The sequence below is a fragment of the Impatiens glandulifera genome, chromosome 9 (genome assembly GCF_907164915.1).
Source record: "Impatiens glandulifera chromosome 9, dImpGla2.1, whole genome shotgun sequence".
NCBI lineage: Eukaryota > Viridiplantae > Streptophyta > Magnoliopsida > Ericales > Balsaminaceae > Impatiens > Impatiens glandulifera.
The window spans coordinates 36,144,591-36,159,675 of record NC_061870.1 but is presented as its reverse complement, the minus strand read 5'-3'; the positions used below and the strand labels follow the sequence as shown (position 1 = coordinate 36,159,675).

General features: G+C 36.3%; 3 protein-coding genes across 3 annotated transcripts; 2 read left to right on the top strand and 1 right to left on the bottom strand.

The window, feature by feature from the left end:
- Window positions 1-1,875: 1,875 nt before the first annotated feature.
- Window positions 1,876-4,826, bottom strand: LOC124916366. The gene is made up of 4 exons (XM_047457083.1): window positions 4,614-4,826; window positions 3,443-3,538; window positions 2,801-3,304; window positions 1,876-2,547 (listed from the first exon to the last, which is right to left on the bottom strand). The coding sequence occupies exons 1-4, from the start codon at window positions 4,824-4,826 to the stop codon at window positions 1,876-1,878; spliced, it is 1,485 nt and encodes a 494-aa protein (XP_047313039.1).
- Window positions 4,827-9,651: 4,825 nt separating this feature from the next.
- Window positions 9,652-10,351, top strand: LOC124916365 (TIR-only protein-like). The gene is made up of 2 exons (XM_047457082.1): window positions 9,652-10,139; window positions 10,228-10,351. The coding sequence occupies exons 1-2, from the start codon at window positions 9,652-9,654 to the stop codon at window positions 10,349-10,351; spliced, it is 612 nt and encodes a 203-aa protein (XP_047313038.1).
- Window positions 10,352-11,029: 678 nt separating this feature from the next.
- Window positions 11,030-14,849, top strand: LOC124914072. The gene is made up of 9 exons (XM_047454547.1): window positions 11,030-11,560; window positions 11,629-11,913; window positions 11,987-12,085; window positions 12,175-12,301; window positions 12,395-13,538; window positions 13,609-13,774; window positions 13,852-14,016; window positions 14,097-14,249; window positions 14,332-14,849. The coding sequence occupies exons 1-9, from the start codon at window positions 11,501-11,503 to the stop codon at window positions 14,494-14,496; spliced, it is 2,364 nt and encodes a 787-aa protein (XP_047310503.1). The 5' UTR covers window positions 11,030-11,500; the 3' UTR covers window positions 14,497-14,849.
- Window positions 14,850-15,085: the final 236 nt, after the last annotated feature.

Sequence of the window (15,085 nt, the reverse complement as noted above, 5' to 3'; positions counted from 1 at the left end):
CGTGGAGGGCAAGGGAAAATGCTTTAATACCGGTGCGAGGAACGGTAGAGGATTCTTATGGAATACTGCCATCATACCTTTACATGTTGGAGAAGTGTAATCCTGGTACCATAACCGACATACAGACAGACGAGCTCGGTCACTTCAAGTATATGTTCATGTCCCTAGGCCTCTCAATTAGGGGTTTCAAATCCTTTTGCCGTCCTGTATTATGTGTTGATGCTAGTTTTCTTAAGCACAAGGTGGGTGGTCAATTATTGGTGGCTATTGCATTGGATGCGAATGAGCAACTATATCCTGTCGCATTCGGCGTTGTTGATTCAGAGAATAATAACTTTTGGACTTATTTCATGCAAAAACTGAGAGACGCAATTGGATTAGTTGATGATCTCGTCTTCGTATTCGACAGACACCCAAGCATCGCTAATGCCTTGTGTGCTGTTTTCCCAGAAGCAGACCACGGTGCGTGCACATATCACATAAAGATGAATATTGTGGCCAAATTCAAAAGTGATAAGTGTCATGCGGAGTTTGATTCGGCTTCAAGGGCATACACTGTCCACGAATTTAATCGTTGGTTTGAGAAAATCAAGGTTAAAGATCACAGGATTGCTGCCTATTTGGAAGAAATTGGGTTCCCAAGATGGAGTAGAGCATTTTTTCCCGGTAAGCGATACAATCAACTGACAAGCAATTATGCTGAGAGTTTCAATAGTCAGAGCAGGGAAGCCAGAAAGTATCCCATTTCAGAAATGGCTGAGTATTTAAGATTCACAATACAACAATGGTTAAACGATAGAAGAGAAAGAGCGTCTAATCACGAAGAAGTTTTATCTCCAAATTATGAGAAGGTGTTACGTGAGGGATTCGAGAAGGCCAGATTCTATACAGTCCAATCGCTTAACCGATTCGAGTTTTATGTGCATGACAATCAGTCCCATTTCAAAGTCAATTTGAAAGACATGAACTGCACTTGTAGAGTATTCGAAGTTTCGGGACTTCCTTGTACGCATGGAATGGTTGCTGCCCGTAGTCGGAATTTGGTTTCTTATGACTTCTGTTCAAGGTATTAATATCTAGCTCACGTGTTCATTCTATTTAACCAATTAATAATTCGTTATATTTTCCCTACACAGGTATTACACAACTGAGTGTTGGATAAATTCATATGCCGAGACATGTTATCCTCCCGGTGATGAAGAAAATTGGGATGTTCCCGAACATATCAAGCAATGTTCGTGTCTTAAACCAAATGTGAAGGTTAAGAAAGGCAGGCCACAAACAAAGCGTAGGTCATCCCAGAGTGAGGTCCGTAAGATCCCGAGACGATGCAGCTCATGTGCTGGGCTTGGACATAATAGGGCAACATGCAAAGCAGTGATGCCTGCACCATCTACTGCACGAGCTTCATCATCTAAGCAGCATGACTCATCATCTAAGCAGCATGACTCATCATCTCAACAATATGAACCTTTAGCTTGATAGATACTATGTTGTAATATATGTTGTTAATTGAACTATGGTACTGTATGTTGTTAATTCAGGTTTAATGTTTATGTTGTATGTTCTAATAGTAGTAGTATATGAGTATTAACTTAGCGAAACGGGAGGCACTTAGCAAAACGGGAGGCACTTAGCAAAACGGGAGGCACTTAGCGAAACGAAGGGTACTTGGCGAAACGAAAAGTACTGGGCGAAACGAAGAGTATTTGGCGAAACGAAGGCTACTAACTTATCTTTTTTGTAGGTTGAAAGGTCAATTTACAATACATCAATTTACACAAAATAATTTACAATACATAATCCAACTTCCAACATATTCATCAAGGTTTACAATACATCAAAATAAGTTATCCAATTTACAAAAAATAATGTTTAAGGTTCCATAATCTGATGGAATAACCGGACCGCCATCTTCTGCCTAAAAAATCCCATATTATCTGAGGTCACATTATGCACGGGTTGATTAGCGGTCAAGTGTTCCATGTACATTATCGTGAAGACCCCACAGTCCCCGCTCTCTGTTGCCCGTGGGACTTCTCCAACCTTAGCAGCAGCGGTTTTCACTTTGGGGTGTGGAAACCGTTTGTAAGTCATTGGTTGGATGGGGCCTTCGAAGTTGAAATTAGGATACCTTACCCTCTCACCGGGAGTGATTGTTTTGGCGAATATAATTGGAATCATGTCGTAGAAGGGTTTCAAATAAGGATCCAGATTCTTATAAAGATAGGCATCACAGTCGTACACGTCAATGCGGTACTTTTGAAGACGTGCTACACACAAAATCCAGTGTTTCTGGTTAATGTTCACTGGCATGTAGACATCGTCAATTGTTGACCATTCTGACATATATCTATGTGGTGCGCCCATATAATAGTCTTTGAATTCGTCGACTGGATATTTGGAAGGATCCTTAATAAAAGCCCTGTGTTGTCGCCTGATTCTATCCGACAATACGCAATCCCCAATTGCCGCATGTGTATTTTTATATGTCTTGGGATAGCAGGAAATCCTTTTCCGCAGAAGATGGCAGAATGCATCGATTTCCTGCACAATGGGAGCATACAACATACATTCAGTACATATCAAACAGCATTGACTAAGTACTTAGCGAAACGAAGAGTACTTGGCGAAACGAGAGGTACTTAGCGAATCGACAAGTACTTGGCGAAACGACGAGTACTTAGCGAAACGAAGAGTACTTGGCGAAACGAAAGGTACTTAGCGAATCGACAAGTACTTGGCGAAACGATGAGTACTTGGCGAAACGAAGATTAATGAATTGATTTGCACGACTTACAGTGTCTTCAATCCATGTAAACCTTGTTACAACTCTAACCAACACTTCCTTCTTTGCTTGAACCGTATGTAAATCCGTTGTCGAATTATCGGTTTTTGGATCATCCAACCACGCCTTTACTTTATCCAGCAGCTCATCTTCAAATTTTTGAAGGTGATTCACTTTCATAGGATCCTTTGTCTTGGGCATTTTTGACAAGGAAGGGTTGGTGTACGAGTCATCTTTTTTCGGCTTCCTCACTCTCCTCCCATAATTTCCTTTAGGAGGAGTATTGTATAACTGGAAATCGTCATTGTCATCATTGTCATCATTTGTCTGTGCCTTCACATCCCCCACAGTCTTCTCATCCTTCACCTTCAAATCCTTCACCTTCAGTTTCAGATCAACCTCCACATCATCCACCTTAGCCACACCATCCAGTTTCTCATCGTCCTCCAATTTAGCCTCAACCTCCATCTTTACGTCCTCCACCTTCGCATCGTTGTCTTTTCGTTCATCCTCCACCTTCTCATCATCATCGACCTTCTCATCGTTCTCCACCTTATCCTCATCCATCTTTTCATCATCATCCACCTTCTCATCGGTCTCCACCTTCTGTGCGTCCTCCACCTTCTCACCGTCCTCTTTTTGTTCATCCTCCACCTTCTCATTGTCCTCCATTACATCGTCTTTCTTCCCATCAGTACCATCATTCACCTTCTCATCATCCCCCACAGTCTCCTGCATCGCTATCATCTCCTACAAAATAGACAAAATTCTGGTCAGTACAAACTTAGCGAATCGACAACAAGTACTTTGCGAAACGGAAAGTACTTTGCGAAACGAAAAATACTAACTTAGCGAAACGAAAAGTACTTTGCGAAACGAAAAATACTAACTTAGCGAAACGGAAAGTACTTTGCGAAACGAAAAATACTAACTTAGCGAAACGAAAAGTACTTTGCGAAACGAAAAATACTAACTTAGCGAAACGAAAAATACGCAGAATACCTCTTTCTTCTCCTCCTCCTGTTCAACCTTGCTCTTCTCAACTTCGACATCCTTCTTACAATCCTTAACCTGCAAAATAGGTACTGGTCAGATCAGATATGTACTTAACGAAATGAAATGTAAAGTGCAAAATTCAATATCTCCATACCTCAGTATTCTTTTCCTCTTCGACCTTCACACCCTTCTTAGAATCCTTCTTCTTACTCTTCTTCTTCTTTATATTCTCCTCCATATCATCTAATCTGGTTAATAATATGGACATCCTTTTGTTGGATTTTTCTAACAACTGTTTGGACATATTAAAAACCATCTTCTTGAACGACTCAATGTTTTCTTGTTGAGTTTCTTGGATTGTGATTTTTAGCTTTTTGATGAGCTCTGTTTTCATCTTTTTCATCTCCTCTTTCATCTCTATTTTCAGCTCCTCCTTCATCTCATTAAAATCACATCCAACAGTAGGTGTTGGAGCCCGATGAGAAGGTGTGTCAGCCCGAGGACTTGAGGTCGCGGATGGGGGAGTAAGAATGCGGGCCGGAATCGATTCATAAGCAAGCTTCTTCTTCAAGTTGGCTGCTTCTTTAAGAGTAGCATCAGCCTTTCTCTTCCTCGTGGCAGGTTTGGGGAGAATCGGAGTAACTTCTTCATGTTCACTTTCATCATCTTCATCAAAATCATCTTTTATTACCTTCCCATCAGTAAATCCCTCAAAAAAATCATCAGCTGTCTCGTCGATTTGCTCAAATACATCACCACTGTATAACCTCTTCTCCATGGAGGACTCTTCCATCTCAGTCACATCCGTGGTCTCTAGGGCAGTCTTTACCTCCATCGATGTGTTTTTCCTATTGGAATGATAGAGTAACAACATTGGGCGTAGAGGGTCATTAATCTGAAGTGCCAATGCGAACCCATAGATGACCTCATACGTCCACACTTGAAGTGCCAATGCGAACCCATAGATGTTATATGCAAAAGGAGCATAAGGTTCTTCAGCCTTCTCCTTCTTGTCAAAAAATGAGGTACAGAGATGTTTCATGTTCTTGTTTAAACCCTTGAGGGTGGCTCTAAAGGTGACCTTCCCCCATGGATATTGGAGGAAAGTGTCCTTGTCTTCCACCATGTTGAGTATTTTTGGAAATATAACTCTTTTTGGGTCAAATGTGAATAGGTACTTGCAAATCAGGCATACCAGCCCCATCTTGAATGCATCTTCCTTGTCTTTGCATTTGAAAAAAGCCTTCTCGAAGTCGCACATTTTCACACTCATGCTCCCTTTAAAGTATTTAACCGAGAGAGGTGGACAACGGCGCAATTTTTCTTGGTCCAACTCAGGATAAACGCCGAAACATAGGCCGGTAACCAACGCATACTCCTTCATACCAAATACAAGCTTTTGCCCATTCACCATGAAAGTTATCTCCTTGGAGTTTGAGCTTAACCTCCTCAACAACATTTGATGTACAATACTTCCTGAGAACTGCAAGAGGGGGGCTGTGAATAATGATCTGAACTGGGTATTGTACACACTCTCTAGAAGATCCATTTCCTCGAACTTATTCACAATCTTCTTCAGGGTGAGGGCACATTTCCACGAAATCCGACCGGGAAACTCAGTAACAGTTGTTTCTGCCATCTACAAAAGGAAACAACATCATCGAAAATGTTAGAACAAACACATACAACGTAAGAACTTAGCGAATCGGGAGGTACCTAGCGATTCGCTAAGTGCCTCCCGATTCGCTAAGTACTTAGCGAATCGGGAGTTACTTAGCGAATCGCTAGGCACTTAGCGAATCGGGAGGCACTTAGCGAATCGAGAGGTACCGAGCGAAACCGTTAACTGAACATAAGACAGCATTACCGAATCGGAAACAATACGAAACTAATCAGAAACAAACAATAAACTTAACATGCAAAAACCCTAAACAAAAAATCTGAAACAAACACTTAAACTTAACATGCAAAGACCAAAATCCATAAACAAAAAACCAGAAAATGATCGGCCACAACTAGGTATTTAGCGAATCGCTAGGTACTTACCGAATCGGAAGGTACCTAGCGAAACCCTAATGGCAACAAAAATATACTGAACAGAAACCCTACTGGCAAAAAATATATACTGAACAGAAACACTTAACATTACACTAACATGCAAAAACCACCAATGAACAAAAAAGCAGAAAATGATAATGAACAAACCTTAATGACGAACGAGAAGAAAGTAGAAATGATCGGGCTTGACAAGATTCAGTGAAGAGAAAATGGGTTAGAGAGAGAGTCGGGCGGTTGAAATGAAATGTTCTGAAATTTTTGAATATATAAGGTCTAGCGCGTGTGAGTACGCGCGTCTCTTCAACTTCCGTAGCGAGTCGGGAGGCACTTAGCGAATCGGGAAGGACTTAGCGAGTCGGGAGGGACTTAGCGAATCGGGAGGGACTTAGCGAAACGGGAGGCACTTAGCGAATCGAGAGGGACTTAGCGAATCGGGAGGGACTTAGCGAAACGAGAGGTCAACGAGCTCCAGCTAAGAGAAGATGGTTTGAATACGTTTTCGCTACTATATTTTAATAACGAAATCGAATTCAAACCATTCTCCTAGCTGGAGCTCGTAGTACTTAGCAAATCGTCAAGTACAAATTTTTTTATTGGTTTCATAGGTAATCTATCTCGTTTGACAAGGTATCAACAACAAAGTCATGGTTTTGAAAAGAACATGTTTTAGCAAAACAAACCCTATAATTTTACATGGAAACATTTAGATTCTTCAGAAAAAGTCTTTGAAGAAGCGATCGTTGAACTCCAGATAAGAGAAAATTGTTTGAAATTTATTTCTTTAGCTTAACGACTAACGAAATCAAAGTCAGCCAATCTTTGCTTATCTGGAGGTCAATGATAGATTCTTCAAAGGCATTTTCTGAAGAATCTAAATGTTTCCAATGTAAAATTAGAAGGTTTGTTTTGTTAACACAGGTTCTCTTCATAACCATGAAGTGATGTAAATACCTTGTCAAATGAAGTTCATGATTAACTATAAATAACAAAAAATCTTGATACTTAGCAAATCGCGAGGTACTACTTAGCGAAACGGTAAGTCCGTAGCGAAACGGTAAGTCCGTAGCGAAACGGTAAGCAGATCTGAAACGGAAACACAAACGCTCTTATCAGACAGAGATTTTCTGCAAATATGAACGAATAACAAATAATAACCTAACGAAATGCTCAAACATGAACCAATATGAACCATATAAGAATCAACAAAACGGAGAAAATGATGGACATAAAGGAAATATGAAAAGGTTTTTGAAATGAAGAAAATGTAAACAAGAACATAACTGTTAGAATGAAGATCTACCTCGACGACCTTCAAATAGTTAGAATCGGAGAACTCACATAAACCCTAGTATAAGAAACCTGCATGCAAAATAGATTTAGGGTTAGAAATCGGGAATAGATAAACATAAATGAATTAGTTAGGTTAGAAGAGCTCTGATCGGTATAGATTTGTATGGATATTGGAGGAAACGGAGACGTCGTCGTCGCCGGCCACCGTGAGTGAAGGAGAGAATTGGAGAAGAGAGAGAAAAAAATTTAGGGAAATGAAATTATTTGGGTATTTATACAAACCCCTAATCCACTTCGCGAAACGCTAAGTGACTTAGCGTTTCGCGACAAGGGCAAAATCGTATAAAAAAAAATAGAGCACCACGAACGCAAAAAAAATTATAAATTTCCACCAGGTCAAATAACCCGGTTTGTAAGGTCATTTCGTCAAATTCCCCTTCATTTTTTATATGATATTTTATATAACTCTAACTATTTTACTTAAAAATTTTGTTTAACAACTTTTATTAGGTTAGAGGATTATACCGCTTCTTTCGTGTGTTGGATCATCTACTAAATAATATGAATCATTAAAATATGGAATTTTAATTGTGTTAAAATTTTAATTCAATTATTCAACTATTCTAACTTTACTATACAAGTGTAATTAGTAGAGTTAAAGGTAAAAGATTAGATAGTTAAACACTTATTATTTTCTGATTATATTTATAAAATCTTTTGATTTTATTGAAATATGATCAATTTAATAACTAAGACAAAGTTATAATTTAAACATGAATTTGTGCACATTAGAGTTTATAATTATATGTCATGTACTTTTTTATATGGTAAAGAGAAATTGATCTACACTTTCTATTTATGAGTTTTTTTTAATTGATTTTAATATGTATCAATGAATATATATATATATTTAAAACTAAAATATTTTTTTAGAAATTGAAAGCCACGATTTCAAAAAGTCATTATTCAATAATGCTTTTTTTTTTAGAAAACAACTTAGTGTCATTTCATTAAAAAAACCCAAAAGATGAAAAAAAAAATATAAAAGTTTAAGATCAGATCTAGACAATTTCTAAATTTGACAATAAAACAATAATTGAATTATAAACAATAACAATAATGTTATAACTCTTATATTCAAAAAAAAAAAAAAAAAAAAAAAAAAAAAAAAAAAAAGTTGAATTGAATGAATTGTTTTCAATTGAAAGTTGAAGCACATTTGTACCAACTATTATTTGTTAGGGGCATATGTTGAGAAATGAAACTTTCAATTCTCCCCCCAAAAAAAACACCTGTTTCATTGTCCTATTATGTAATATTGAAAATTGAAAAGGTCAGCTGGACCATATATAAACGTACTGAATGTCACGTTGGAAATCGTACGCTTACAGAGTCAATGCACGCGACATTTTTTTATAAAATATTTTGTGAAAGAAAATGGATTGATTTCATATACCTTGCACCTATTAAAATTAATTATTTTAATGAAAAAATATGGATCTTTGAACAAACCAAAGGATGCATTAATTATTATATGTTAAACTATCAATCTATTTCTTTGTTATATATATTGAGGAGAAAGAACAAATGAGTATAAATAAATGAAAATTTTCTTACAAAATAAACTTTGGATGTTAGATTATTGTTCCTATTTTATTTTAGTTTTCTTTTCAAATAATTACTTCTTTGATAAACCATCTGATACTTTATTTAATATTAGTATATATAGGATACTTTATTTAATATATATAAAAGTACTTAGTATATTACAAATGAAAAAAAAAATGTTTAAATATATAAAAAAAAATGACATGAAAAAAATAAAAAAACAGTATTGAATAAGTTATGGAGCTCGAGATTACCACTTACTCTCGACAGATTTTACTGGCTTATTGAACGAATCTAAGAAAGTATAATAATAATAATAATAATATTATAAATGATACGCAATGAACGATCATTAAAAGTTCGACGGTCTACCAAAGAATAATTGAGATATTAACCCAAATATGCAATCCCAAATATATAGTTATGTTATATCAGTTGTATCAATCTAAACTTCTCCGCAACTAGTTAAAGACTCGGACACCCAATGAATCTCATTCTTTATAAGTTTGTATGCATCTATTATAGTTATGGAAAAGAAACATAATTGCGATGAATATAATTAAAATATTTGAAACATAAATTGGACTGAGTCATAAATATTGAGGTATATATGTAGTGTAGGTATAAGACATCGAATCCTCTAATATACAAAATTAAATTAAATACCCGTATTTGAAGGATCAATTATTTCCAATTCCAAACCATTCTTTCATTTCCCCATTATATCCGTCAATAATCAAATGTCTAACATTTCCTTCGACTGATCCACTATCACCTTGCCACTTCATTCTAAGACTATAAAAATATCACTTGATCATCATAAACAATTACTACATTTTCTTATAAACTTGATTCAACCAACAAATCTTATTAATTAATTTGCTCAAGCCAAATTCAATCCAATCTTCAACATGCAACGATCGGCCGTTATTGCTTGCAGAAAGATCCTCCGGCCTACTTTGCCGACGCCGGTGGTACATCATCACGCAGACATCTTCCTTAACCACCGTGGCGTGGACACAAAGAAGGGAGTTGTAGGGCTTCTCTACAACCACTTCTCCCTTCTAGGTTTACGCCCGTTCTTGGACAACAAGAACATGAAACCGGGAGACAATCTTTTTGAGAAAATAGAATTCGCTATAAGGAAATGCAAGCTAGGGATTGCCGTCTTTTCCCCTACTTATTGTCATTCTTATTTTTGTTTGCACGAACTTTCCATGATAATGGAGTGCAACAAAAGGGTTCTACCAATTTTTTGCGACATTAAACCATCCGAGCTTAGGGTTCACGAGGATAACGTAGTTAACTGGAGATGTTCATCCAAGGATTTGCGTAGATTTCGTTGTGCTATAGAGCAAGCCAAGAATACCGTTGGGTTGACATTCAATTCCACAGATGGGTAAATAAATATATTATTTATTAGCATGAAATCAATATTAATTCATAATTTTATTAATTATTTGTTTAAATATTATGGTTGTATTTAGGAATTGGTCAGAGTTTCTGAATAATGCTTCGAATGCTGTCATGAAGAACTTGGTTGAGATTGATGGAGGAGAAGAAATCATCATGAGATCAATAGGCCAGCACAAGCACATCATAGATTTCTAAAACATACTACTTATAAAAATTGAAATAGCTATTTATTTTTTAAACAACTTCAATTATATTTATATATATTCTCAAATTTATTTCATTTGTACATCTTTCAAATTATTTCATTAATTAATTACATTTGTATATGTACGTACTTCCTTATTCCCCTATACATATAAATATATAATAATGTTTTTTCTTTAATTTCACGTTGTTGGTGGTATTAACTAATATTCAACGTTATTAATTAATCTTGGGATTCCTAAATAATTTCTTCCAATCATTTACATTTGTTTGTAATAATCAATATCAAATAAAAAATAATTACAATATACACATGACACATCCCAGCTAGGGTTTCATCACAAATACAATTAAAACTATTAACATGTTAAGAAAAAAAACATAATTTAAAGATAATAATAAAAAATGCAATACCAAGTTAAACAACAAAAATTTGTTTGTGAGACAAGTAATTGAGTGACATAAGTATAATTATTTAATTAATTAATTAATCATGAAATTAACTAGAAATTTCCCCTTCTTTTTAGGAAGAGGAGTTAGTTTCTAACCCATAATTAATTATTCCAAATTTTCTAATTTTCTCGGCTTTATTTTTTATTTTTTTATGATAATTTCTTTCTAAAATTGACTCTCTCCCTCTTCTCTCTCTTTCTTCTTCTTGTTCTTCAATTTTTTTAATTTTCTCTCTCTCCCTCTTCGTTTCGTTGATGGGACCAGAGGAGAAGAAGAAGCCACAATGGGATTTGGGGAAAAGAGGCATTGAGCTCTGCACGATTGCTCTCATTTCCTCTTAAACCCTAGTCACCAATTATTCTCTCCGACCAAAAAGATCAGTTGAATCTGTCGTCTTTCTTTATTATCTTTCCTTTTTGTATATAATTTTTCTTGAAAAAAGTTTTGATTTTTTCTCTTCTTTTCTGTTTCTGGGCGATTGATTATATATTATAAGCACCACACCGACCAAAGCATTATAATAATTTGTTTTAACATTCTTTCAGGGTTTTCAATCAATACATACAATTACTATTTAATTAATTGATTTAACAAAACAAAACAAATACTTTGGTTGTGGTCGTCATTTTCATCAATCGACCTATTCTTCAATTCAAACAAAGTCCTATATAAGACATTTTCCTCAAAATGGCATTGAGAGATTTATGCGGCGTTGGTCCCCTCTTGTTCCGCCGGAAAACATCCAAGGTATTATCTTTTTATATCTTTAAATTTTACCCTTTTTTGTGTTCTTGATAGAAATTGATCTCCGACAGGAAGATAAAAATCAAACGAGAAAGAAATCGACACTGAGACGTGTCCCTTCATCAAAACGATTCGCCTTATCTTCCCCTTCACCTTCACCCAACCCAATAATCTCGTCACCTTACCCCAGCTATATCAAATCTGCACAATCTTCCAAACACAACGTAAAGAAACACAAGAGAAGCTCAAGTAAGGTTGATAATTTGGTTACAATGACGAAAATCAGGGAAAAGACTTTGAATTTCAGAGACATCATTGATATGCCTCCTTGTGTCGCTTCTACATCTGTAACCGAGGTCATATTATATCATTAAAAAAATCTTTAGTATGTATTCAGATATAGTAATGAAAATTGTCTTCTTCTTGCAGTTGGTTATGGATACTATTAAAGACCTTCACGAGTTGTATCCTAACGTGGTTTCTGCCATTTCAATCTCAGAACTTCATGGAACATTAACTATGTACAAGGTTAGCTAGACAATCTTGTTTTAAATCATTTTTTGGGTTCTAGTTGATTTGTCTGTCACTAACAGATCAAAATCAAAATAATAAAACAGGCTCTAGTTTTGTTCTGTGGTGCAATGAAAGCTCTAGAAGATATGTGGATGAATAAATGTGGGTGGGTAAAAAAAGGAACAGGTACACCATTCAGCAAAATGACATTGTCCGAGTTGGAGAAAGAAGGTATTGTACTGATCTACAATTTATTTGTTTTTATTTGGATCATATCATATCATTTCCCTAAACCTGATTGGTGTTGAATTGGAATAATATTAGTGCTGGTGATTCTTGAGGAAATGATTAAGTTGGGGAAGAAGAAGATGTTGGATATGATGGATGAAGAAGATGATCAAATGAGAGATGACATTTCTTTGCCAAGAACAAGTCCAGGCTCTAATACTGCTTTCAGTAGAGTTTTATCAGAGTCTGAATCTTTCTCTGATAAAATGTCCTTCTGTGGTTCTCCGGCAACTCCAACTTCGGTACTACCGGAGAGAAAAAAGAACAGTCAAAACAATTCTTCCAAATCACCAAATTATTCGCCACCTTTGCTTTTGCCATTGAGAGTTCAAGCTGTTGGCAAGTTGAACCCAATTGATCTTAAACGACTTTCTTTCCATATGTTCCCATATGTATCCCCCAATCATGTTCAAAAGCAGCAGCAGCCGGATAATCTTAACCAACAACAAGAAGAAGAAAATAAACACATATTATTAAATGATCATTTGGATTTGGAACCAGAACCAGAAGCAGAGGACTCTGTTTTAACTTCCCCTGTTTCACCGCTGACACCACCCCCACCGGAGGAGGAGGAGGAGGAGTTGGTGGAGGTGCAGGTAGTAACGTTGTCATCCCCAAATTTCTTGTCAACACCGCCACCTCCACCACCACCACCGCCGCCATTGTATCTACCATCTAACATCATAAAGCCTCCTCCGCCTTCACCGCCTCCGCCACCACCACCACCATCTATGCCGTCATCCCCATCTCCTCCTCCTTCTCGATCATCATCTCTACCATCCTCACCAGCTTCCCTTCAACCACCACCACCTCCTCCTCCTCCTCGATCATCATCTCTTCCTGCATTAACCACACAACCGCCGCCGCCACCACCAATTAATGGAGGTGGTCCACCACCACCGCCGCCACTAACTATAGGAGGTGCTCCACCGCCACCAACTAAAGGAGGTGCTCCGCCACCTCCTCCTGCTTTAGTTGGAGGAAGGTCATCATTGAAGGCCAAAGCTACAAAATTAAAGAGATCATCTCAAATGGGAAATCTATATAGACTTCTCAAGGTGAAGGTTGAAGGTTCTAGTCTGGATCGTAAACAATCACACGGAAGAAAGGGTAAAGCCGCAGCTTCCAATGGATCAGGAAAACAGGGGATGGCAGATGCATTAGCAGAGATGACAAAAAGGTAAAAAAAATCATATTAATTTCATCTTACAATTCAAAAAAATAATAATTCTTTGTTCTATATTTCTTAGGTCAGCGTACTTTCAACAAATTGAAGGAGATGTTAAGACCCATGCATTAGCAATTGAACAAGTTAAAATTGCAATCAACAATTTTCAAGTGTCTAATATGGATGAGCTTCTCAAATTCCACATATTCGTCGAAAGTCATCTCGAAAAGCTAACCGACGAATCTCAGGTAATAATATAACATTATTTCATATACCCATGTAACCAAACAAACAAACAAAAAACCTTAATTTATGCTGCATGCAGGTTCTTGCAAGATTTGAAGGGTTTCCGGGAAGGAAGTTGGAGGCCTTGAGAATGGCGGCATCACTCTATTCTAAGTTGGATGTCATAGCCACTACTCTCAAAAACTGGAAACTTGAAGGAACCTTATCTCAACTTCTTGATAAGGCAGAGAATTACTTCAACAAGGTTAAATTTAGATTTCTACCTTCTTTCACTTTTGTATAATTTAAGGCAATTCCATTATTTTTACCCTTTTGAAAATGTAGATTAAAGGAGAACTGGATGCACTTGAAAGGACTAAAGATGACGAAGCTAAGAAATTCAAGAGTCATGGCATCTTATTCGATTTTATCATCCTCCAACAAATTAAAGAACTTCTGGTTGATCTTTCATCAAACTGCTTGGAGATAGCACTTAAGGTAAGATGTTAGTTAAATTAAATGGAAGATGATGATTTTTGTCTTTTAACTATATATAAAATGTGCTCAAAATTGAATTTAGGAAAAGAAAGAATCGCTGGAGAACCAAAAAGTGGTACCGACGAAAGTTCTATGGAGAACATTCCAATTTGCGTTTAGAATTTACACATTCGCTGGGGGACAAGACGAACGAGCTGACAGGCTGACAAGAGAATTGGCTCGTGAAATCGAGTGTGATCCTATTTAACTACATAAAAGATTCACACTTGGGCATCATCACATCACTAGTAAAGTAATAAATTATATATATAATATATATGAAAACAAAAACAAAAATCATTGTTGATATAACTATGTAATAATGATATGAGAATCAATTAATGGAGCATGTCATGGCAATAGCCATTGAATGTCTTCCTCATTTCATTGATTCATTTTGATATAATAGACCATATATATAGTGTTGCCATAACTAAACAAGAAGAGAGATGAAGAAAAAAGAGAAAGAGGGAGAGAGGAAAGAGATTGAGGTTGAAGAAAGTACATGTACATTATTATTTTTAAACTCTAGCTTCCAAGTGGCTTGTTTCTTTATAATTTTTTCTGCTAGTTGTTTAAGAAATTGCTTTTTTATTTTCTTTTTAATCTTTTCAAATTGAAAAGATTATTTACTAACTTCATGTTTGCAAGACAAAATTCTGGGGTAGCTGGGAATCTCTTTTAGTGTTGAAAGCTGGAGATTGAAGAAAGTTGTCAAAGTGGATGATTCATATAAAAATAAAATTTCAATCATTAACAATATTAATATAAACCATTTTTCTTTCAACAATAAATGT

Excerpts from the sequence above, each read along its gene's own strand:
- LOC124916366 (XM_047457083.1), bottom strand. The coding sequence starts at position 4,826 with ATGAAACATCTCTGTACCTCATTTTTTGACAAGAAGGAGAAGGCTGAA. Across the intron at positions 3,539-4,613 it reads GGAAAAACACATCGATGGAG|GAGATGATAGCGATGCAGGA; the intron begins GTAAAGACTGCC and ends TCTATTTTGTAG. Across the intron at positions 2,548-2,800 it reads TTACATGGATTGAAGACACT|GAAATCGATGCATTCTGCCA; the intron begins GTAAGTCGTGCA and ends CCCATTGTGCAG.
- LOC124916365 (XM_047457082.1), top strand. The coding sequence starts at position 9,652 with ATGCAACGATCGGCCGTTATTGCTTGCAGAAAGATCCTCCGGCCTACT. Across the intron at positions 10,140-10,227 it reads ACATTCAATTCCACAGATGG|GAATTGGTCAGAGTTTCTGA; the intron begins GTAAATAAATAT and ends GGTTGTATTTAG.
- LOC124914072 (XM_047454547.1), top strand. The coding sequence starts at position 11,501 with ATGGCATTGAGAGATTTATGCGGCGTTGGTCCCCTCTTGTTCCGCCGG. Across the intron at positions 12,086-12,174 it reads GAACATTAACTATGTACAAG|GCTCTAGTTTTGTTCTGTGG; the intron begins GTTAGCTAGACA and ends ATAATAAAACAG. Across the intron at positions 12,302-12,394 it reads GTCCGAGTTGGAGAAAGAAG|TGCTGGTGATTCTTGAGGAA; the intron begins GTATTGTACTGA and ends GAATAATATTAG.